General features: G+C 45.7%; 1 protein-coding gene and 1 long non-coding RNA gene across 2 annotated transcripts in view; one reads left to right on the top strand and one right to left on the bottom strand.

The window, feature by feature from the left end:
* ETFA (electron transfer flavoprotein subunit alpha) overlaps positions 1-424 on the bottom strand; it is a 33,732-nt gene extending 33,308 nt beyond the window's left edge. The window contains exon 1 of the mRNA XM_081021592.1: positions 284-424. Within this exon, the coding sequence (XP_080877718.1) occupies positions 284-328 (45 nt within the window). The 5' untranslated portion in view covers positions 329-424. The remainder of the gene's footprint in view (positions 1-283) is intronic.
* Positions 425-560: 136 nt separating this feature from the next.
* LOC308485691 lies at positions 561-5,222 on the top strand. Its single transcript, XR_013990677.1, has 2 exons — positions 561-667; positions 5,064-5,222. It is a non-coding gene; the product is annotated as an uncharacterized lncRNA (long non-coding RNA).
* Positions 5,223-24,097: the final 18,875 nt, after the last annotated feature.

Below are 24,097 nucleotides of genomic sequence, written 5' to 3'. Positions count from 1 at the left end.
CATTCTCCAGACCCCCCTGCGAGGCGGCCCAGGCCGGGGGAAGCCGCCCAATTCCCCCCGGCCCCCCCCCGGCCCCCGCTCCCCGCCTGGATCCTCCCCGCCCCTCTGCGACGCCAGAGCCAGGCCGGGGGAACCAGGCCCGGCGCGACCTTGGCCCCAGGCGGCCCACCCGGCGGGGAGGCTGGGCGGAGCGGCCCGGGCGGGAGACGGGCGCAAGGCGACGGAGGAGGAAGAGGAGGAGGAGGGCCGCCGCCGCCGCCGCCGCGCAAGGCCCGCCACTCACCGCTCTGCGCGCCAGGCGCTGCGCCCTGAGGAGCCCCGGAAACATGGCGGCGCTGGGAGCTCCGCGTCCTGCGCCTCAGCAGCCCAGAGGAAGCCCCGCCCCGTCGCCCACTCCGAGGAGAGAAATCTCGCGAGAGCTCGTGGAAGGAGGCGGCCAGGGGCGCGGGGGTGAGGGGCGGGGGCGGGCTTGCCGGGTGGGAGGAGGGGCGCCCTGTCTCGGATTGGTCGGCGGCCGGAGGCCCCTCCCTCGGGCGCAGCGCGGCCCCTTCGCGGGCCCAGGCGGCGGGCCTCCCTCGCCGGGGCGCCGCATCCGGGCCAGTCCCGCTGCAGACGGAGCTCCGGCTCCCTGGCTAGAAGCCCGCGGTGGACTTTGAAAGCCGCCCAAGTTAGTGACCAGACTGCACCTTGCGGCCAGTTCTAGAGTTCACGTTGGCGGGGCTCCTTATTATATTAATGTATCATAATAATAATAATAATTTATTATTTATACCCCGCCCATCTGGCTGGGCCTCCCCAGCCACTCTGGGTGGCTTCCATAGAAACCAAAAATACTGTACACTAAAATATCACACGTTAAAAACTTCCCTGAAGATGTCTTCTGAATGTCAGGTAGTTGTTTATCGCTTTGACATCTGCTGGGAGGGCGTTCCACAGGGCGGGTGCCACCACCGAGAAGGCCCTCTGTCTGGTTCCCTGTAACCTCACTTCTCGCAGCAAGGGAACAGCCAGAAGGCCCTCGGCACTGGACCTCAGTGTCCGGGCTGAACAATGGGGGAGGAGATGCTCCTTCAGGTATACAGGACCGAGGCCGTTTAGGGCTTTAAAGGTCAACACCAACACTTTGAATTGTGCTCGGAAACGTACTGGGAGCCAATGTAGGTCTTTCAAGACCGGTGTTATATGGTCTCGGCGGCCACCCCCAGTCACCAGTCTAGCTGCCGCATTCTGGATTAATTGCAGTTTTCAGGTCACCTTCAAAGGTAGCCCCACATAGAGCGCATTGCAGTAGTCCAAGCGGGAGATAACCAGAGCATGCACCACTCTGGTGAGGCAGTCCGCAGGCAGATAGGGTCTCAGCCTGCGTACCAGATGGAGCTGGTAGACAGCTGCCCTGGACACAGATTTGACCTGTGCCTCCATGGACAGCTGTGAGTCCAAAATGACTCCCAGGCTGCGCACCTGGTCCTTCAGGGGCACAGTTACCCCATTCAGGACCAGGGAATCCTCCACACCTGCCCGCCTCCTGTCCCCCAAAAACAGTACTTCTGTCTTGTCAGGATTCAACCTCAATCTGTTAGCCGCCATCCATCCTCCAACCGCCTCCAGGCACTCACACAGGAGCTTCACTGCCTTCACTGGTTCTGATTTTAAAGAGAGGTAGAGCTGGGTATCATCTGCATACTGATGAACACCCAGCCCAAACCTCCTGATGATCTCTCCCAGCGGCTGCATGTAAATGTTGAAAAGCATGGGGGAGAGGACAGAACCCTGAGACACCCCACAAGCCCAGGGGTCTGAACACTCATCCCCCACCACCACTTTCTGAACACGGCCCAGGAGGAAGGAGCGGAACCACTGTATGACAGTGCCCCCAGCTCCCAGCCCCTCAAGACGGTCCAGAAGGATGTTATGGTCGATTGTATCAAAGGCCGCTGAGATAACCAGCAGAACTAGGAAACAGCTCTCACCTTTGTCCCTCGCCCGCCAGAGATCATCAACCAGTGCGACCAAGGCAGTTTCAGTCCCATGATGAGGCCTGAATCCCGATTGGAAGGGATCCAAATGGTATGAACTCAAGGTGGCTTACTATTAAAACAAACAGCTTAGAACATACAAAAAGCAATCATTAAAAACAAGGATTGGTACAATTAAAATACATACATATAAAAAGATCACATACAGGTAGTTACAATAAAAACACAGCACCAGCCCTTTCCTTACACATTGACTGTGAAGTAGGCCCAACTGTATTCATCGGATTTCACACATTCTCATTGCCATAGACTTATTTATGCTTTTCAATTTATCAAGAGTATCCAGCTTGTTAATCAAAAGCCTCCCTGGTGCAGCTGGTTGAAGTGTATGTTGTCATGCACACTGATGGTGCAATAGGATTATTATTTTTTAAGATTTGTACTCAAGTGATTCTCAAAGTGGCTTACCAAAAAAACAAACATACACAATTCAGCCCAGCAATGCTCTAATCCGCTGGCTGGTGTGTGCCCTGCTTCAGCTCTGCAGGTCAAAAATAGTATTTTTAAAATGATTAAACATTGGCAACCCACACACAAAACAGCCCAGTGAGGACTGGGTATGTACCAGGAGCTACAGGAAAAAAGGTGGAAAAGAAAAGGTGGAAATCAAGAGGGGGTGAAGGTGAATTGGGCTGTGTGAGCCCCTAACACCAATAGTATTCCAAAGGATGGCATGGTTGCCTTGCTGGCTGGAACCCTGAACAGAATGGCTGTTAGGGGCTGAGGACATACTGCTACATTTTGATGCATGTCCTGCTTTTAATGTATATTATTCAGTACAACAATCTTGGAAAGGAAGGTCGTTATTCCCATTGTACAGATTTTAACTAGTTGTAACTAGGAAACCATGTGCTTTAAATGTGCAGGGGTATGGAGGTAACAAATTGTCATGAATGCACAATATAAAGGACATCTGGAGGGGCCCTTAGCAAAAGCCACGTTGTGCACCCAGGGCTAAGCTGAGATTTGGACCCAGATCTCCCATTCGGCACCATATTCATTAAAGACCACATCAGCTATTGCAAACAGAGATTTGGGGAAGAAAAGAAAAGAAAGTTTCAATGTGACTGATACGGATTGAGCCAAGCCAGTGCTCTGTTGCAAGGAACACATTAAGAACCTCTGAAACCTGATGCAGCTTGAAGGCAGTTTGGGTTGGATGACATGGAGCACAGCTGTGGGCTTGTCAGCCAAGGTCAACACAACTCTGTTGGCCCCGTGGGTGGGGGAACACAAAGGAGTGCCCATTCTCACACCTGGCCAGGGTCCACATGGTTTGTTTCTTGGTTAACCATACTTTCTCAGTCCCCACAAGGCATTCCTGCCTCTTCATAGCCTAGTCAGAAGTATCCTGTATCCCTGAGCAAGGACCCTTCAGGAAGAACACAAGAGCTTTTGTATTCCACTTTCTTGCATGTCTACCCAGAATAAAAAATGCATGGGCCTTTGGTTACCAAATTGAAACGAGGTCTCTCTCCCACCCCCTTCAGCCAATTTCTGGAAGCTGTGCTTGGCATATCTTGCCAAAACCAAGAAACCCAACATTTGTATCTAAGTGGAACATACAGTAAATCTCTCCCATTCCCTCTGCTTGCATCTGCTTGAAACTTGGAGGGGGCCCTCCTGTTCATCTGTGCGTAGGTGGCTGGAACAGGGTCAGAAAGACCAGACGTTAAGCTTCTCCCCCCCTCCTGCCCCGCTACTGCAGGACCTGCCAATTGTCTAAGTGACCCAGCAACTTCAAAGACCAGTCATGCAACACCAGCCTAGTATGGTATCCCCATTTCCAGAGGACAGATTTACTACTCCTTCAGCCGACGCCCCTTCCTCAAGAGCCAGCACAAGCCCCATTAAGTCTGCAGAGCCCATTTCAGATTTGGAGGCTCCTTCATTTGCCTGCGTGATTTATGAGCTTTCAGGAGTTTTTAAGGAATTGAGCGTCTTTAACTTGGGATTTGAATTTCATTGGAAAATATGAAAGTGATTAAGAGGATAGCTCCTTGGAATGTGGCTTGCGTTCCAGTGCATGGAGAAAGCAGATGAGACAGATCAATTCCAAAACCAATGACATGCCTAAATTTACTCATGAAACTCAAGAGAGACAAGAACCGGGCACAACTGCAGCCACATGGGCAGAGCTGTGTGGTGCCACAATGTTAAAGGGCTATGGCAGCTTCCTGAGTTCAAAACCCAGCAGATACGATTGCCACCCTGCCTGTGGCATCGCAGAACAAGCCACAAAGGCCCATCTGCACTATATATTTAAAGCAGTATCATACCACTTTAAATAACCTTGGCTTCCCCCAAATAATCCTTGGAACTATAGTCAGTTAAAGGCGCTGAGAATTGTTTGGAGACCCCAGTCCACCTTACGGAACTACAATTCTCAAAGTGTTTTGACAACCCCTCTCTTTTAGCCCTGTGTGTGGACAGGCCATTTGTAATATAGACAGCTTAGTTTTGGCTACATAATGATGTGGAGCCAATCCAGCCATCCTTTTTGTTGTGCATTTGTGATGATTTGTGCTCACGATGCTGTCAGGGTGGATAGATGTGATCCGGCTTTCAACGCTGTTTGGGCCTGCAAATGTTTCAGGGTGGCCCTGCTGCTTTGCTTCCAGTCTGTGCTTGTTCCATAGCTTTCTGATGAAATCCTGTCACTTTCCAGACTACAAATGTTCTGGAGGGGGGAGGATTGTCTTGTTTTTGCTGCCCCTCCAGACTGCAATAATGTTGTAACACTGGGGCATCACAGAACAACTAATAAAGTTGAATGGGGTGTGGATGGTCCAGTATAAATCCACCACGAATGTGCTATTATTGTGTCAATGACATATTGCAGAAGTGCACCCACAAAAAGGCCCTGTCCTGAGGGGCCCCTGACATTCAGAGAATGAGCGAGCTGCCTTACCGTAGAAGGGGAGTTTTGTTGGGGGAAATTTGTTTTTTAAAAGTGATTGTTTTGTTCATTTGTTTTCTTCTTTTTTAATTAAATTGTTTTGTTTTGTTTTGTTTTGTTTCATATAGCAATACAGATGTCTGAGAGATACAGAAACTATCAATGGCTTGCCTGTTTGACATCGTACAGTCCACAACTTAAGAAAGAAAATAATGCAGAGTGAAGAAATTGTTATTTCACAGAGATAAAAACAATGCTATGAATAATAAGAGCATGATTCCATGGAAGCACAGCAGAGTCGTCAATAATTAGTCCTGGAATACAATCAAAACTAGATAACACTATACTTTGCAGGAACTAGGTTTTTTTTTTAAGACTGAAGGTTCTTTTTAAAAAAAAAAAACTTTGGATGTGTGTGTGAATGGCCAGTTCAGGGCACAAGGAAAGCGAGCGGCCCAGTTTCCCCCCAACAGCACTTGTTATAGATCCTTGAAAACATTTGAGAGGCACTTAACAGCATGTATCTGTCCTTTAGTTTCAAATCAATTGGATCAATGTGGCGAGCATCATGAGGCCATATGGATTTGTGACATACACCCATAACCCTTGCAAACCAGAAATCAATTAATTACCATCTTCTATCCATAAAGTTTCCTTCTTTTGAGACAGATAACACGTTGTGGATGTTCTCCAGATTCATAGAATCATAGAATTGTAGATATTTGCTTTTTGTCAGCAGAGCACAACGTTCAAAATAGAGATAATGAAATAAATTATGGTAAATTGTCTATATTACAAGTGGGCAACCTGTGACTCAGGAAACACATATTCCTCCTATTTTTATTTTATTATTATTATTATCCTTGGTTCCTCCAAGCAGTTCAAGTTGGTCACATGGTTCTCCCCACTCTCAATTTTATCCTCACAACAACTCCTCAAGGTGGGCTTGATTGAGAGGCAGCAACTGACCCAAGGTCACCATTGACTGAATGAGGATTTGAACCCTAGGGCCGTATCCAATATTAGTCCTGCTCAGAGTAAAGGTAAAGGGACCCCTGACCATTAGGTCCAGTCATGGCCGACTCAGGTTGCGGCGCTCATCTCGCTTTATTGGCCAAGGGAGCTGGCGTACAGCTTCCGGGTCATGTGGCCAGCATGATTAAGCCGCTTCTGGCAAACCAGAGCAGTGCACGGAAACGCCGTTTACCTTCCCGCCAGAGCGGTACCTATTTATCTACTTGCACTTTGACGCGCTTTCGAACTGCTAGGTTGGTAGGAGCAGGGACCGAGCAACGGGAGCTCACCCCATCGCGGGGATTCGAACCGCCGACCTTCTGATTGGCAAGTCCTAGGCTCTGTGGTTTAACCCACAGTGCCACCCGTGTCCCCCCTACTCAGAGTAGGCTTATTGAAATTAGTGGGCATGACTATCTCAATTCATGTATTGTTTCAGGAAGTGCGATTTAGGTAGGTTCACCTTTAAATAAGAACTGAATCAAATTTCTTCCCTAATAGAGGACACTTTCAACTCCTGCTGTAAACTAAAAAGAGAGAGTAGTAATATGATAGATATGCTGCCTCCTGATTTCAGCCACAAATCCACAGACACACCTTGGTGGATCACCTGAATAAAACTAATGAATCAGATTCCTGGAAATATGCTAATATTACATTGATACCAAAGCAAGATCACAATCCAACTCAGATTGGACTATAGACCCATTTCCTTGATCAACTGTGACTACAAACTGTAGTAATATTAGCTAGGAGACAAATTAGTTTTAAAGGATTAGATACATGAAGATAAAGCTGGATTTCTCCCAACAAGAGCAATAAAGGACAATGTTAGAACTATATTAGATACTGTAGAATATTTTGAAAAGAGAAATGATAAGCAATTAGATGCAGAGAAGGTGTTCAATAATGTGTTTTTTTTGGAGTTTCATGGGGGAAATATTGGATATAATGGGCTGGGGGGAGAAAATTGTGAGAGGGATAAAGGTAATATATACAGAACAAATTGCAAGTATAATAGTAAATGGAGTGGTAACAGAAAAGTACACTATTACAAAGGGCACGAGACAAGGTTGCCCACTATCACCATTCTTGTTTATCTTGATACTAGAAGTGCATACAGGAGTGCCTGGCATGCTCTGGTCCATGGGGCCACGAAGAGTCGGACACGATTAAACAACAAGAAGTGTTATGGAGGTAATTAAGGGGAAATAGTGAAATACAAGGTATGCAAGACTGTTGGATCTAGAAGGATATGGGAACAATTTGGGTGGCATGCTTACCTATGGTACGACAAGGTAAAAGGAAATAGGGATTTTTTGAGTCATTGTATAAGGAGAAGCTTATATTGAGTTTGGACTAGATACAGAGATTTATTTGAAAGGAAAACCCCTTTATGGTTATCACCAATAGTAGCTGGTGCATCAAAGAAATTAAATATGGTGGAGAAGTGGGGTAAATATAGAGATATAGTGTGTAAATCTCTGTAAATTGAAAAAAGAATATGAAGACACAAGATCTTCATGGAGATCAAATTGGTTATAATATCAAATTAATGAACATTTTTTAAAAGATTTAGTAAAAGGTTTTACGGACCAAGTGTCTGATTTTTAAAAGATTTTGCTTGGAGGAAGAAAAAAGCTGATTTCAAAAATGTATAAACTATTATTAGAATGGGAGATGAAAGTTGAAATGGTGAAATAGGTAATGATAAAATGGGCCAAAGATTTAGGACCTAATATAGAAATAAACACGTGGGGAAAGTTGTGGACAGTAGATATGAACTTCACTGCTTGCTATGATTTAAAAGAGAATTATATGAAAATGATGTATAGATGGTATTTAACACCAGATAAATGATGTAAAATGTATAAGAAGGTCTCCAATAACTGCTGGAAGTGTAAGCAAGCAGGTGCTCCTTTTTCATATATGGTGGATTTCCAAAAAGGGGTATTTTGGAATAAGATATACAATGAGATAAAAAAGATGTTTAAAGTGAGTTTACCAAAAAAAAAAAAAAAAACCCAACCCAAAACCCCCCTGAAGCTTTCCTGCTAGGGATTATGTGGACAGAAATGCCAAAAAAGAATGGTTAATTTGTTTATGTATGTAACTATAGCAGCTAGGCTTCATTATGCTCAGAAATGGAAAGATGAAGAAGTAGCTGCTAAAGAAGGATGGATAAGATTCAGACTGTGCTGAATCAGCAAAGCTAACAGCTATACTAATCCTCTAATGATGATTACCTTTTTGAAGAATGGAAGCCCTTTTCAGATTATTTGAAGAAATATTACAACATAAAGAATCCACGACCAGGTTTTGAGCTATGAGCAACAGAAAAAATTAGAGACTATTGTGTTATGATTAAAAGGGAATGAAGACAGGGGGCAGCAAAACAGAGACAAGGAAAACATCATGGAAGATAGGTTGGGAAGTGAGAAAAGAAATCTCTATTTAAAATGTATTGGAATTTTATCTTTACCATTTTCAGAAATTTAATAAAAATGTTTTTAAAAATGAAACTCGTGAATCACTGGTGGTCCCCAGACCACAGTTTGTGAACACCCTGCCATAAATAATAAATTTCAAAGAGGTAAAACCAATATAACTCTCTTAAAACAACACCATTTGTTTCTCCAACCTCAAGGTGCAATCCTCACAACATTTACTTGATCCTGATCCTGAAATCCGTTGTAATTACTTTAGAGTAAGCAGGCATAGAATCAGGCTGCATGTGAATCTGTGTGTCGAGTAAGGAGGCTTTGAATCCCCTTCATATCCTTTTTCTTCATTAATTACCATGTGTTTACTTATTAAAGGAGTGGCACACACTCCTTTTTAATCCGACTTCAAGCTTCCAAAAAAAAATAAAATCAGCTTCTAGGGTGATGAGGCAGAAGGAATTTTTAGTGGGGTTATCAAGCTGTTAATGAAGAATAGAACAGGTTGGGATTTTTGCCTTCCTTAAATAACAAAACAAGGCTAAACCTTATATGGGAAAGCCTGCCAAGAAAATTAGCTCCTTTGAGCCAATTATGGATCTGTGACTTAGGAGGAAAACAAAGCTGTTCACAGTTAAATGCAGTAAAAAGAAGTAAATACAGGTTCTGATTTTTTTTAAAAAAAGTATGAGAAACAAAAAAATCATGTGAGATATATATTGTAAATTTGTCCACCAGCTATGAAAAGCCCAGCAAATGGTTGCAAGGTAGGTATCTTGAACCTTTTCAGACCCAGGATCCACTTTTAACCCAAGCATGCATTTTGGGACCCATTTCTTAATATTTTGCCATAAATTTGCATGGTGGTAGTGCTCCTGTTGTGACCAACCTTGGTCACTTGTTAAAGACCAGTGATGTCATTCATGCTCCAAAGGGCTCGCAAAACTTGTCTCCCCTTAAAGACTGAGAGACTGAGTACACATTGCCAGCTTAAAACACAGAGGTCATTCTGTTTTTCAGTTTGGATCAAAGCTGGTTTTGGGGGGGTGGTAACATACCAAAATGCAGTATTCAAGAAATGGCGGTTTAGATACAGGACAGATACATATCTTTTTTGTAAACTGCTTTTAGTTTTTTTAGTTTTTTTAATGAAATAAATAGAAATGGCTAACATCTCCATGCACCCACCGCTTCTCAAACCACCAGTGGGAATACTCCAAAATGCAGAATAAATGGGAGCGCACACACAGCCTAACAGATTTACTATCCATGCCTAATTACAAGGAAGCCCATTGAGTTCAATGGGATTTACTATGGGAATGGTGCATCCAAAATACTATACGAAAGGCTGATGCTATAGAATAGAATCCTGTGATGCCACAACACAGCAGGTTTTTTTTCTGTTATCAGCTGAAAAGAGGGAGTTTTAACTGTGGGAGCTGCCGGTGTTGTCTTTTGTGCTGCAGTGTGCTTCAGAATCAGGATGTAAATATTAGTCAGTCTCAGATACATATTCATGTAAATATGTTTCAGTATACCAAGTAAAAGGCATATGTTATTTTTAAACAATGTATCATACGTAGTCTTTTCTATGAGAGAAAGAGAGAACTATTAAAAGGGTCAAATGACCCAGGGCAACTTCCGCATAACTCTGTAAAGTATAATTATCACATGAAGGCCATAAGCAGTTGAGCAAGAATCCACTTTAACAGATGCCTCTGAGGGATCTATTGTATTTAAGGGGGTTGGACTAGATGACCCTTGGGAACCCTTCCAACTCTACAATTCTAAGTTGCTAAAAGACTCTTGTTTTAATTCATAGCAACTCCATCCATTTCTCATTCCCGTTTGTCCGCTGTGGGCTAAACCACAGAGCCTAGGACTTGCCGATCAGAAGGTTGGCGGTTCAAATCCCCGTGATGGGGTGAGCTCCCGTTGCTCAGTCCCTGCTCCTGCCAACCTAGCAGTTCGAAAGCACGTCAAAGTGCAAGTAGAAAAATAGGTACCGCTCCGGCAGGAAGGTATACGGCGTTTCTGTGCACTGCTCTGGTTTGCCAGAAGTGGCTTAGTCATGCTGGCCACATGACCCGGAAGCTGTTCGCCGGCTCCCTTGGCCAATAAAGCGAGATGAGCGCCGCAAACCCCAGAGTTGGTCACGACTGGACCTAATGGTCAGGGGTCCCTTTACCAGACTAGGACCCAGCAGACCAGAGTTCAAATCTCCACTGGGTGACCTTGGGCAAGTTGCAGTCTCTCAGCCTAGCCTACCACACAAGGTTGTGGTGAGGATAAAACAGAGTGGGGAACTGTGAGCACCACCTTCAGCGTCTTGCAAGAAAGGTGACATAATGGTGATGATAATGTTATAAAAGTTTAACGATGGTGTTCTGATGTCCTCTAAAAGCTTTTATGCAGGTAAAAATTTGTTGCCTTGCACAAGCAACATATACCGTTTTATAACATTTAAAAGTGAACTTCCGGGTTAGCGCCATCGGCGAATGGCAGAGTTCCTCCGACCGGAGGAACTGGCTCCATGGAAACTGGGTCTTCCCGCCGCGGCGAAGGTGGGGACCCGCTAGAAATCCCAGGTGGAGGAAGCCTGGGAACGTGGGGTTCGGCAGGGCACCAGGAGCGCCTCCCCTACTCACGGGGAACCCCATTTCGGGGTTCCGGAGAGAAGTGGGGTGAGCGGCGCGGTGCTGCGAACTGATTGCTACTTTCACGGAGTGAAGCCGCACAGCCATTGCCGGAGAGCGCTGACTTTTTCCTGTGGACAATTGGATTTAAAACAAGTACCCGTGAGTAGAAACAGAAAATTGGATCAAGAAATATCCTAATTTGGCACCGAAGCGGGAAGGTTCAAACAGGAAGTCCGCCTTCCGCTTTTTGTACATAGACTGAAGCAAAAACCTTGTAAGCTAAAGTCCGGAAAGTCGTTAAAAAAGTCTAAATTTCCTTCATTTATAACCACTAAAACCCCCTTGGAAGCAGGAGAAAAGGGGGGGGGGAATCTTTGTTTAAGCCTGCAGGAGAGGGAGTGAAGAAAGATAAGTTTCCACCGTTTCAAACCTGGGAACGGGGGGTCAGAGACAGAAATTGATGGAGAGGTTCATTGACTGTGAATGGAATACTTTGACAGATAGCTAAAGAAGAGAAATAAACTGATTCCAATGTTGCCTTTTGCATTCTAAAGAAACAAAATATCTGAAAAATGAAAGTAATTTTCCCTTGTTGAACTTGCCTTAAAAAGATGGATACAAATAGAAATTGTCTCCTCTAGAGGGAGCCTGTTAAACTGTTGCTGCAGTCTACTTGAGGACTCTACAGCTGTGAGATTAAGATCGTGGGACCAGTCCTTTTGACCTCGAATAAAAATGAGCTGGGAGGAAGTTTTGGTGCTTGCTTTATGCAAGACAAGTGCTTTGTTGGAACAGATGCATGAGAAGATGGATCTGATGAATGAGAAAATGGATTTGATGACTGTTGTGGTCAATAACTGTGGACAAACAGGGAATATTGATACAGAAACCATTCAGGGACCAACTCAGGAACCTGTATTGATGGGGCAAGCGCAGAAGAAAATGGAGGAGGTTGAGGTTGCACCTCAAATAATACAAATGGAGAGATCCGAGGCCCTGCAGGAGCATAAGCCGCTGTTTTTGAAGATTGAAGTTGGAGTGGGCCAGGGGGAGTCTGGAGCTGAGGAGGTCCTTAACTTCGGAGGGACTTTGAAATATGCTCTTAAATATTTTTTGGATTACATTGATGACTGTGGGGAGTGGGACTGTGGGGAATGGGCTGGTTTGATGAAGGGAGATGGAGATAATCTTGGGCTGGAACCTCCCAGAGACCTACTCCTCAATGAGAAAGGAAAGAAATTAAGAAAGAGACTAACAAAAGACAAGGAAAAGTGCAGGTATAAACAAGAAGAAGAAGATCTGCAGAAGGGACATGGAAGAGACTTAAGAGCCTCGGACATAAGATTACCGGGTTGATGGACTAGATGGAATGGACAGTAAGGACTGACATGACCCGAGACCAGGAAGAAGAGACGCTGGATGAAGATTGGAAGAAAATTTATAAAGAAAAATTTTTATTTAGGGAATTAGCCTAAAATTAATGAATATTAGGGAAAATGTTGGAATGAAAAAATATGGCTTTAGTAGAAATGATATAAGGATTTATGTATAATTGAGTATTAAGTTTCAAGCTCTAAGGTATTTTACGGTAAGATAAGGTTAAATAAATTAAGGCAATTTGAATAACAGAATATGGGGAAAGATGGAAAGGATTTGTTGAGTTAATTAATAGGTTAAATTGTTAAGATAAATTATTCAATAAAAATTGAGAAAGATGGAAAGAATTTGCTGAAATAACTAATTAAACTAGAATACAAAAAGGGAGGTGTGAGGAGGTCAATGAAACAAGCAAATGGAAGTCAAAGATATGTAACTTGGGATTTGTGTCTTTTTTTGTTTTTTTATCTTTTTGCTGTATTGTTGTATTGGTTTTTATGCTTTGTTTTTTTCTCTCTTTTTTATGTATTGTAGTGTTGTTTCCTATTTTTTCTTTTTTTCTGTAATTCTGAAACTTTTAATAAATATTATTTATAAAAAAAATAAAAGTGTGTTACAATTTTACAAAATTAAGCATGTAGCTGCAAGGCAAGGGAATTCAATAATAACTATATATGTTAGAGTAGATTTAACAAATTTGTTGTTATTACTCCTATTACTATTATTTTCAATTTTTGCCTGGCCTTTTTCATAAGATTCCAGGTTCCAACAATTTAGAAGTACAATATTATTTTGAGTATCTGTTACTGGTTTGTTTTGTTCTTGTTTTTATTATGCATTTTGTGCTGTGAACTGCCCTGAGATAAACAATAAGCTTGGCCCTAAATTTTAGATTTCAGTCTAAAAGGATACAATAGATTTCCTGTATTAGATTTTATGCTTTGAATTTTGACAACCATGGCAGCACTTTGGATATGAATAATCTATGCTAAATCTGGCTTGATGCAGATTAGATCCTGACATACAAAGGGAGTCTTTTATCACTTATGGCTAGTGTTTTAGGAGCTTATAACTGCAATAAGGTAGAGATTATATCAGCATGATCCATAGTATCTGAACCATGACAAATTATTTTTGTTGTTGTTTAATGACCTCCAGTGCAAACTACTTGTGAGCCTATGGCTTTGTTGCTTAAGCACCCTTTGTGAAGTACAGCATGATATTGTAATGAACTTATAGTAAAAAGGAGTAATTAATTAGGGGAAGCACATTCTTATCCAGGATTATATCACTAAGATGTTGCAACAGTTTCTTCATCGAAAGCACATACCCCCTTGGGAACTGCTTTGGGAACTGTAGTTTCCCCCCACAGAGCTGATTCAAGCACCCTCAACACACTGCCGGTTCCAGGATGTGCAGAGGAGGTACATGATCTCACTACAGGCAGGATGGAAGTGTCGTGATTTGATCAATTTGGAAGAAAGGCCCATGTTTTAAAGAATGCAGATGTTTATAAGGGCACAATCAGGCATCCCCAAACTTGGCCCTCCAGCTGTTTTGGGACTACAATTCCCATCATCCCTAGCTAACAAGGATGATGGGAATTGTAGTCCCAAAGCAGCTGGAGGGCCGAGTTTGGGGGTGCCTGGTAAGGCAACTTCCTATGCTCTTGCATGAGTCAGGTCTCCCGAGAGCTGCCTGGGCCACCAGAGACCTCCCTGCCAAGGGGAAGGCAGACAAGGCCTCCCCTGGACGACCAGCATGCTTAGTTTGAAAAGTCCAGCCGTATGGACTTCACAGTGCATGCATATCATAGGAAGAACCCAGGAAGCTGCCTTATCCTGAGCCAGACCATCAGTCCTCGCTTATGACTGTCTACTACTGTCTGGCAGCAGCTCTCAAAGGTTTCAGGTAAGAGGTCTTTCCCAACTCTACCTGTAAATGTTGAAGACTGCACCAGGGAGCTCTGCATGCCTCTGTTGAGCTATGGCCCTTTCCTATCAGCCAGGCTTCCTCAAACTCAGCCCTCCAGATGTTTTTGGCCTACAACTCCCATGGTCTCAAAACATTTGGAGGGCTGAGTTTGAGGAAGCCTGCTATCAGCAATACAGAAGCTGGAGCACTCTGCACGTAGCGCCTAAGATCCTTGCTTTATTGCTTTTGTCCTATGCTTTCCCTCATCAGGCATTTATTAGCATTAAAAAACACAGTTCCTGATCACAGGCAAAGGACTTTCTGTGTATGCGGCTGTATACATGAGGCTCCCTACAGCTGTGTAAGACTGGATTTTACTATCTCAGTGTCACCCACCCACCCGCCACCAGTACTGGTTCATTGTGCCCAGGCTTCCTCAAACTTGTCTGCCTTCCCCCTGGCAGGGAGGTCTCTGGTGGCCCAGGCCGCTCTCAGCAGACCTGACTCATGCAAGAGCATAGGAAGTTGCCTTACACTGTCAGAACATTGGTTTTTCTGCATTGTCTGCAGTGCTTCCCCAGGATTTCAGACAGGAGGTCTCTCCCAGCCCTGCCTGGAGATTCCAGTGATCATGAAACTGTATTGTTGGAAGGGACCTAAGTGGCCGTCCAGCCCAATCCCCTGCAGTGCAGGATGGAACCTGGGACCTTCTTCAAACAAAGCAGATGCCCTCCCCTGAGCCATGGTCCTTCCCCATATAGCCATAAGTTAGGCCAGCGCTGCCTTTATACATTAGAGGAGTGTCAGTTCCATTGTTAAAAATGCCAGCAGTGCCATAAACTGTCTCCATGCCAACTTCTTTCTGCAACCTTCCCACCTTTATCCAGCACATTTTTATGGCAGAGCCCCACAGTGAATTGAAAGGATTCACCTGCTTAATCTTCCAAAATCCAATAATGATTAAAGAATCCCAACCTGCTTTACCACACCACTGGATAATTTAAAAATTGTGAAGGCATCCTTTATTGTTACTTTGCAAATGATTATTTGGTGGGGAGGTGTGGGAAAAGATCTTATTTACTGGAGAATATTCATACACTGCTTAATATACACCAGCTCTTGGGAAAACACCAGGAGTTCCACGTGGAATTGGCAGCATTTGGACAGTAATTGTAAAATCCTTTTCAAAGATGGATAGAAAATGCCAGGAAGCAGCTTTGATCACAACTGTCCCATGAGAATGGTTCAGTCTGGTTATACTTAGGCCAGTGGTAGGGAACCTTAGACCTTTGGCACTCTCCCAGCACTACACACCACTCTGCCAGGACCACGTCTCACCAAGCCTCCTTAAATGTTTTGAAGTGAATGGAATGTGTCCTTCAACTCAAGTAATGCCTCTTGGTTGCCCAGATGGAGAATGGAGAAGGGGGTGGGGGTGAGTAGAAACATGCCTGCTAAAGAAAGGTGAAACTCACATTTGTTGCTCCACCCATTTTGCTTCTAGCCCTGCCCACCACTCACATGTGGAAGGTGGTGCAGAACAAAATGTGGCCCTCAGTGCCGCAGTCCCATTGCCAAGCAACAGTGCGCAGAGCTTGTGGAGTGCGAGAAGAGTCTCTGAGATACACTTGGCAGAGTCAGCATACAAAGTCATGTCTGTTCTGAGGGTCGAGCAAACAGCAATCCATGTAGTCAGGCAACCCAGCAGTCAGGGAATCTGGTGATAACGAAGCCAAGGGTCCCGACAAAGAGCAGGAAGCAGCAAGGTAGGGTTGGGAACCACAGGCATTCTTTCCAGCATCTGACTGCTGCTGAGAGCTCTGTTTAAGAAGCCTGGAGCCAGCTGGTTCTCATCAGTGCCTTCTCCTCCACGTCCTTGAAGGCTATAATCAGCTGCAGGTGGAGTCACTCCCTCTCCAGCAGGTGAAGCTGACCCCTGGCCAATGACACCTAGACTATAAAACATTCCTCATCACTCACCTGGCCCACAGTGCTCAAATATATGAGCCTGCTTTAGAAATGTACACCACAATTGCACTTTGTGATAGAAAGCATTTTCTGGCTTGCTATTAGTTAAATCTCTCACCCACTTCATCAAGCACAGAGAGAAATTTTGCACTCTGAAACTGATGCAAACCTCCACAGCAGCCTTTCCCAGCCTGGAGGCCTCCAGATGTTTTGGACTACAACTCCCATCCACCTCTGACAGTATGGGCAATGGCCAGGGATGCTGGGAGTTGTAGTCAAAATCAGTTGGAGGGTACCAGATTGTGGAAGACTGAGCCATGGCATAGCTTATCACTAGGCTCCTGAGACTTGGAACTCAGCCTGCTTCCCTTTCCTTCTGGTGTAGGAGAAGGAAATGATTCTCTTCCATGCCTGTGAGCAGGGGCGTCAACTTGAATAAAATATTGGGGGTGGCAGGTAAACCCCACACTGCTTACCGTAATTAATCACATTACGTGGTGCACACACACCATTTGAATGGCAATGTCCATCAACCGGGGGGGCAGCCCCTCAAATATTTTTGGAGGGGGAACAAAGGGACCTCAGCCCCTAGACATTGGCTCCTATTCCTGTGAGACTGCTCCCTTGCAGCCAAAACCCACCAAAGGCTTCTTCCTTGTCTGTTTGCAGGAGAGATGTGAAGAAATCCACATTTACCATGTCCTGTCCACAAGTGAGAACCCACAGAGCAACGGGAGTAGCAGGTGGGTGGATCCAAACAGACTATGTTTTCCAGCCACCAGGGAACTTTAACCTCCTTTTCTTAAATCCCTGACCACACAGGAGTTGCCTAGGGCTGTCCCATTCAAGATGGCCAAAATCACAGAAATACAATAGTGACCCAGTGTTGAAATCATAGCTACCTACATAGCCCGTAAAAGAGCATGGATGAGATGATTGGGATTTGCTTCCCCAATAAGACTGACCATATATCAGATGTGGACTTCCCCCTGCAAAGCTGCCATTCTCATGCCCCCACCTCAAGTAGTGACCAGGACATGGATTGGGAGGAGGAAGTACCCCAAAGTCCTGGGGAGTTCTGGGCCCTGGTGGTGCAGGTGATGAAGGTACCAGTTGTGGACCTCTGATCTTGGTGCGTCTCCTCCCCAGACAGAGGCCCTCAAGCCAGAACATTCACAGGAGCCCCTGCACTTGTCCCCAGGGATCTCCAACCCATACCTGGCACTTATGCCAACACACCATGCTTGAAGAAAGTGAACAGCAATGATACTTAAGGCTCCTGGTCTGTGCCTTTAAACCTCTCAACCCATCTCAGGGTGGGGGAAGGGCTGTGATAGGTAGCTGGCTCAGAAAAAGATGTAAGGCAGGGGTGAGGAAAGTGTGGCCCTACAGATGTTGTTGGACTCCAGCCACAGCCAGCAAGACCAATGATCAGGGTCTAGGAATTGCAGCCCAGGAACATCTGGAGGCCCATTGGTTTCCCATTCCTGAAATAATTCTCTCTTGGGTTCCTTCCATGCCTTACTGGAGCAGGAGCAATTTGTCTTGGAGCTGTCCAAGGTGCTGCCACCCAAGATTGACCTTAGTTGTTAACTTGCCTGTCTGTCTTGGTCTGACTGCCATGGAATTTGGAAGTCGGCCTTTCTAGAAAAGATAGATCAAAAGCACGCACTCTAAATCTGTTGGGCTTCTGCCCTGCCTGGGGAAGGTGGCATCCTTAAGCTAGGGATTGGGTTCGGGAAAATAGTTTTTGCAGTGTGAATTTACACAGAGAGAGTGGGTGAATTACTGAAGAATAATCATGTTGGGGTACAGTTGGTCTTGTCAGTATCTGAAGCAGGATCAATTGTTGCTGCCTTCTGTGGGAGTCTATCAGCTTCCAATAGGGCCTGCTTGTATATTTGTAAATGTACACCATCACTTCAAGTTATAGGTGGGGAGGCTGCCATTTTTCAAAGCTTTCTCATGTACAAAATGTCTTGGAAGTGAAAATCTAGCCCATCGGGACTAAAGATTGCAAGCCCAGTCTCTCCTTGGTGTACTAGGTTTGTATGCTTGCAGGGAGCTTTTTACACAAGAGAGCATTTACAAATGTGACCTTCCACCTTTAGTGTGAAGTGGTACCACAACTGCAGAATGTTTATTTGGGGTCTGCTCATAGATTGCAAAGGGCCCAATCAACTGCTAAGTTACCTGGCACAAGTCCCTTTGAAATGAATAGGAGCCACACAGGAACACAGTTTATTCATCCAAACTTTCTTCTGGATTGTCCCCAATGACAAATCCAGCAACAGATTAAGTCCATTATAAAATCAAAACAAATGGAATGCAATTTATTATATACATCATGAAATATCTGCAGCAAGATAAATCCTTACGCAATAATAGTTCTGCTACTGTTGAAAAAAGTTATTAACTATTGCTTCTTCATTCAGCTTCTTCATGAGCTTCTTCACTCATTGGGATTTTTTTTGGGGGGGGAGACTTTATTTCTCTCTGAAGGAAATTGTAATATTTTACTTGGCGAGAATGGTATCTCTTAAGACTTTGTGGAAGCAGAAAGCGTGTAGGTGTAAAGATACAAAGACTCAACAGCATCCCAGAAAAGGGAATGTTTGCCTTTGGGCAGGGCTTGCCTTAAAAGGGCTGCAGTTTCTTTATTTTGTTTTCCTGGAGAAACAATTTTCATATGTTGTGGGACTGTGCACAGATACTGAAAATAGATAATTAATGAGATAATTGGATACTGCCTGTTACCTCCTGTCCAATGGGATTATCTGATGGCTAATTATGGACAGATTGTGATTAATGTGATTATGGATGGGATATTAATCTGATTCTGGATTGATCTAGTTATGTTTTAGTCTGCTCCAAATGGTTAATTGGATCTTAGATAATAGAAACGCAGCTTGAAACAGGTTTTGCCACATCACTTGATGGAGGGGGGGTTAACTGGTTGGGCTTGTGAGCGATACATTATTTACAAACATCGAGGAAGCTGTTCATTGAGAGAATATCATTGTTCATTTGGTTTCCAAGGTCCTCTGAAATGAAAATCAATAACTATTTTTAAAGCCTCCTTAATGAAAGCAGTGCATATAACACACAAACAAAAGGGAAGGGGTTAAGGAGTTGCCTGCCCACTGCCTGCATTGCCTGACTGCCACGAAGGTCTCCAGCCAAGTAATGTGTATCTTCAAAAGGCATATACTAGGGCAAAGTATGCATAAAATACATTTATTGAAAATAACACACACTATATTAAAGAAACTATTTTGCAAAAGTATCTATAATTTCCTATATTAGGAAAAATTGCTGACAAAAACATGTATATTAGGGTGGGAATGTGCCAAAATGCTGCTGAATTTTCATGACAACTTCTTTTTAAAAAATCACAAACTGATGAGGAAATGTAGAGAACTAAAGATTGGAAAAACCAAAAACTGCCCGAAACAAAAATTAACATATTCTCCCATCCATAGTTCCTGGCATGCAAAATTGAGAGGTCTTCTCACACACCTCTCTCTATCCTCCTTCCTGGAAAGAGAGATTCATTATCACAGTTCAAGAAGGCACATTCCAGCAAGGCAAAAATACTCAAAAAAGGTGTGCCCTGTGGGAGGGGGTGTGCCCTGGGGACACTCCTGAGGGCCAAATAGAGAGGCCTGGAGGGCCACATTTGATCCCTGGGCTCAAGAATCCCCATTCCTGATCTAGTCCAACTCCTTGCTCAATGCAGAAAATCTCCACCAGATTATTGTCCAGCTTGAGGAGGCAGAGGGAGAGCCCAGCAACGCTCTCGGCAAAGGTCCTTAGTTCCACTGTCAACCTGCTAATGCAATAAAGACATTTCTTTTAATGTTCAACCAAAATCTCGTCTCCTGTAACTTAAGTGCATGAGATCTTGGCCTGTGTCATCTGGAGCAGCAACAGGAACAAGACATTGCCCTCTTCCATGTGATAGCCATGTATAAACTTATGCATGACAATTTTTTTCTTTTTCTTTTGGTATTACTATTTTACTGAAAAGGTTTCAATTATAAAGAAATGAAGTGATACAAAGAAACAGAAAATAAAAATAAAAAGCACAAAAATGTGTAGAAAAAAATAATATACGAATATATATGAAAACTACCCTAACCCATGGGAAAGCAGGTGGCGCTGTGGGTTAAACCACAGAGCCTAGGGCTTGCCGATCAGAAGGTTGGTGGTTCGAATCCCCGCAACGGGGTGAGCTCCCGTTGCTCAGTCCCTGCTCCTGCCAACCTAGCAGTTCGAAAGCACATCAAAGTGCAAGTAGATAAATAGGTACCGCTCTGGCAGGAAGGTAAACAGTGTTTCAATGTGCTGCTCTGGTTCACCAGAAGCAGCTTAGTCATGCTGGCCACATGACCCGGAAGCTGTACGCCGGCTCCCTCGGCCAATAAAGCGAGATGAGCGCTGCAACCCCAGAGTCGGTCACGACTGGACCTAATGGTCAGGGGTCCCTTTACTTTTTACCCTAACCCATACATTCTTTTTGATATTATTATCTGTAATGGGTTTAGGGGTTGCTCGTGCGTAAGTTGCCGCCACTCCTGGCTAGGTTACCTGGTTAACCCTTTCTGACTGAACAGCCTCCAGCATCGTGACTGTCTCAGTCGCTGGCAGAATCCGTCAGTGGGCGTTTCTAAAACTTCTTCCAGCACAAAAGTTCCTTGATGCCAAGTCTCCTCCTACTCTCCCTGCGCGGAAGTCTTCTGCGCAGGGAGGGTTTGGGCAGTGGAGTACCCGTACTCTCTCCGCTGGTCTCCGGCGAGGAGTCTTGGAGCCTCCTCCCCGATTCCCCCATCTGCCCCCCTTCTCTACTGGCGTTACGCTGATTTCCTTCCCCAGCAGACGGGCTCCCTCTCTCCCTACTGGGACCCTCTCCGCCATCCCTTTGGAGCCTTTCCTCCGCTTCCAGCTCCGATGGCAGTTCCCTGACATCCATCTCCCCCCCAGGACGCCCCCACCCTCGGCCCGACCTTCTGATCCAACCTCATCCCTTTCCTCAGCCGATGATGCGGGGAAACCACTGAAGGAGCTGTCCCCATCCTCTGAGGATTCAAAACCCGCTTCCCACCCGCTTCTAACTCTTGCCGCGGGGCGGGCCTCCCAGTCTGATTCTTCTCCCTCTGACATTTCCCCTCCTTCCTCTTCGGAGGCAGGAAAACCCACAAATTACTCCTCGTCGTCTGTGGTTACAAATTCTTCCTCCCAGAATCTTGCTAGTGGTTTTGGTTTGTCTGGGAACAGGCTGTGGAATTCTTCCACTAGATACCCATCATCGATTGCCTCAGCGGGGACCCAAGTGTTTTCTGACTCGGGTTCTCCTTCCCAAGCCACTAAGTACTCCACCTGGCACCCTCGCCACCTTGAATCGAGTATTTCCGTGGCTTGGTTGTGGAGTTCCCTCTCCTCTACCCGCGGGTGGGTGGTGACTCCTCCCTCCCGCCCCGGGAATTCCCGCCCCTCCCTGTACGGCGAGAGTAGGGACCTATGGAACACCAGATGTATCTTCATGCTGTCAGGCAACTTGAGCTTGAATGCCGCAGGGTTCACCTGCTGTGTTACCTCAAACGGTCCCAGCCGCCTTGGCTGCAACTTCTTGCACCCTACCTTTAGGGGCAACCCTTGGGTTGACAACCACACTCGGTCTCCCACCCGTATTGCATCCCCCTCCCGACGGTGCTTGTCTGCCTGCCTCTTATAAACTTCCTTGGCCCGTTCCAAGTTCATCTTGAGTTGCTGGTGCAATGCCTCCATTTCTTCCACAAACTGTTCTGCCGCAGGTACACTCCAACCTTCCTCCCCCCTCCCCGGGAAGGCCCTGGGGTGACACCCATAATTGGCCATGAATGGGCTCATGCCCGTGGACACATGTTCAGCGTTATTGTACGCAAATTCAGCCAGCGCAAGTTTCTCTACCCAATCGTTCTGTCTCTCGCTGACGTAGCAGCGTAGGTATTGCTGGAGTATATTGTTCGCTCTTTCTGCTTGCCCGTTGGTTTCCGGGTGTCGTGCCGTCGAGAAGCCCACCTCTACCTGCAGCAAGCTCATGAGCTTCCTCCAGAACCGGGAAGTAAATTGTTTCCCGCGATCTGAGATGACCCTCGAGGGCGCTCCATGCAACCTGAAGATGTGATCCACAAACAACTTGGCTGTCTCCTCTGCTGTCACCGCATGTGAGCAAGCTATGAAATGGCACATCTTTGTCAGTAGATCGACTACTACCATGACTGCTGTCTTTCCCCTGGACTTGGGCAAATCTGTCATAAAATCAATGGACACCACCTCCCAGGGTCTTCCCGGCGTAGGTAAGGGTTCCAGTAACCCTGCGGGGGCAGCCCTCTCCCCCTTTGCCCTTTGGCAGCGGTCGCACCCCCGTACATATTCCCGTACATCCTCCCTCACCCTTGGCCACCAGAACTGCCTGGTGACGAGCAGCATGGTTTTGTGCTGTCCAAAGTGCCCAGCTGTGGGGTTGTCGTGGAGTTGTTTGAGTACCTTCCCCCTCAGGGTCTCCCCCGGTACATACAGCGCCCCCTTATAGTACAGCACCCCTTCCTTTTCCTCAAAACCCCCTTGGTTTTCTCTTCTTCTCTCGGAGTTCCCGGATTTTAGTTTGAGCGAACACGTCGTTTCTAGTAAGTCCGGCCAGTTCTCGTTGCCCCACCAAGGTTCCCACACACACCCATCGGTCCTCGGGGATCACGTGTCGTATCTCCGGTGGCCCCTCTCCTTCCAAGTACTCCGGTTTCCGGGAGAGAGCATCTGCTCTCACGTTTTCCTCTCCTGGCACGTATCGGATCTCGAAGGAAAACTTGGAGAACTCCTGTGCCCATCGAATCTGTCTCTGGTTGAGCACTCGTGCGGTCCTCCAGTATTCCAAGTTCTTGTGATCTGTACAAACCTGGATCTTGTGCTGCGCCCCTATTAGTAGATGTTGCCATTGACGAAACGCCGCATACATCGCAAGCAGTTCGCGGTCATACACCGTATAGTTTTGCTCCGACTTGTTCAGCTTTCTTGAGAAGAAGGCACATGGTCTCCATTCCTGCTTGCTCCTCCCTGGCTGCAAAAGAACCGCCCCAATGGCTCTGTTGGACGCGTCGGTCTCTAGCCTCATGGGTTTCTCCAGATCAACGTGCAGGAGCTGCTCTTCCGATGCGAACGCCTTCTTCAGTTTTTCAAAGGATTGTTGGGCCTCCTCTGTCCAGGCGAACTTCCTTTTGCTACTGAGACAGTCTGTGATGGGTGCTGTCAAGTGGGCGAAGTTCTTGATGAACTTCCTGTAGAAGTTGCTGAACCCTAGGAACCTCTGCACATCCTTCTGGGTTTTGGGAGCCTTCCACTCCAGCACTGCCTGCACCTTGCTTGGGTCCATCACTAAGCCTTTGTCTGACAACTTGTACCCCAAAAACTCGACTTCTCTGGTGTGAAACTGACATTTCTCCAGCTTGACCCACAACTAGTGCTTCTGCAGTCTCTTCAGCACTTCCCTGACGTCTCTGACATGTTGCTTCTCATTGTCCAAATAGATTAAGACATCATCCAAGAAGGCTACGCAGTTCTTGTACAGCAGGGACCCCAACACGTGATGCATGAAAGCTTGAAAACAGGCGGAGCCTGACTGTAATCCAAATGGCATAACTAAGTACTCAAAGGCCCCCAGGGGGGTGAACATGGTGGTCTTCCATTCGTCCCCCTCCCTTACCCTGATCAAATTGTAGGCTCCCCTGAGGTCCAGCTTGGTAAAAATCTTTCCCTGCCTCACCCGTGTTAAAA

The sequence above is a fragment of the Podarcis pityusensis genome (genome assembly GCF_964106645.2).
Source record: "Podarcis pityusensis genome assembly, chromosome: 9".
NCBI lineage: Eukaryota > Metazoa > Chordata > Lepidosauria > Squamata > Lacertidae > Podarcis > Podarcis pityusensis.
This window is presented reverse-complemented; position numbering and strand designations above follow the sequence as displayed.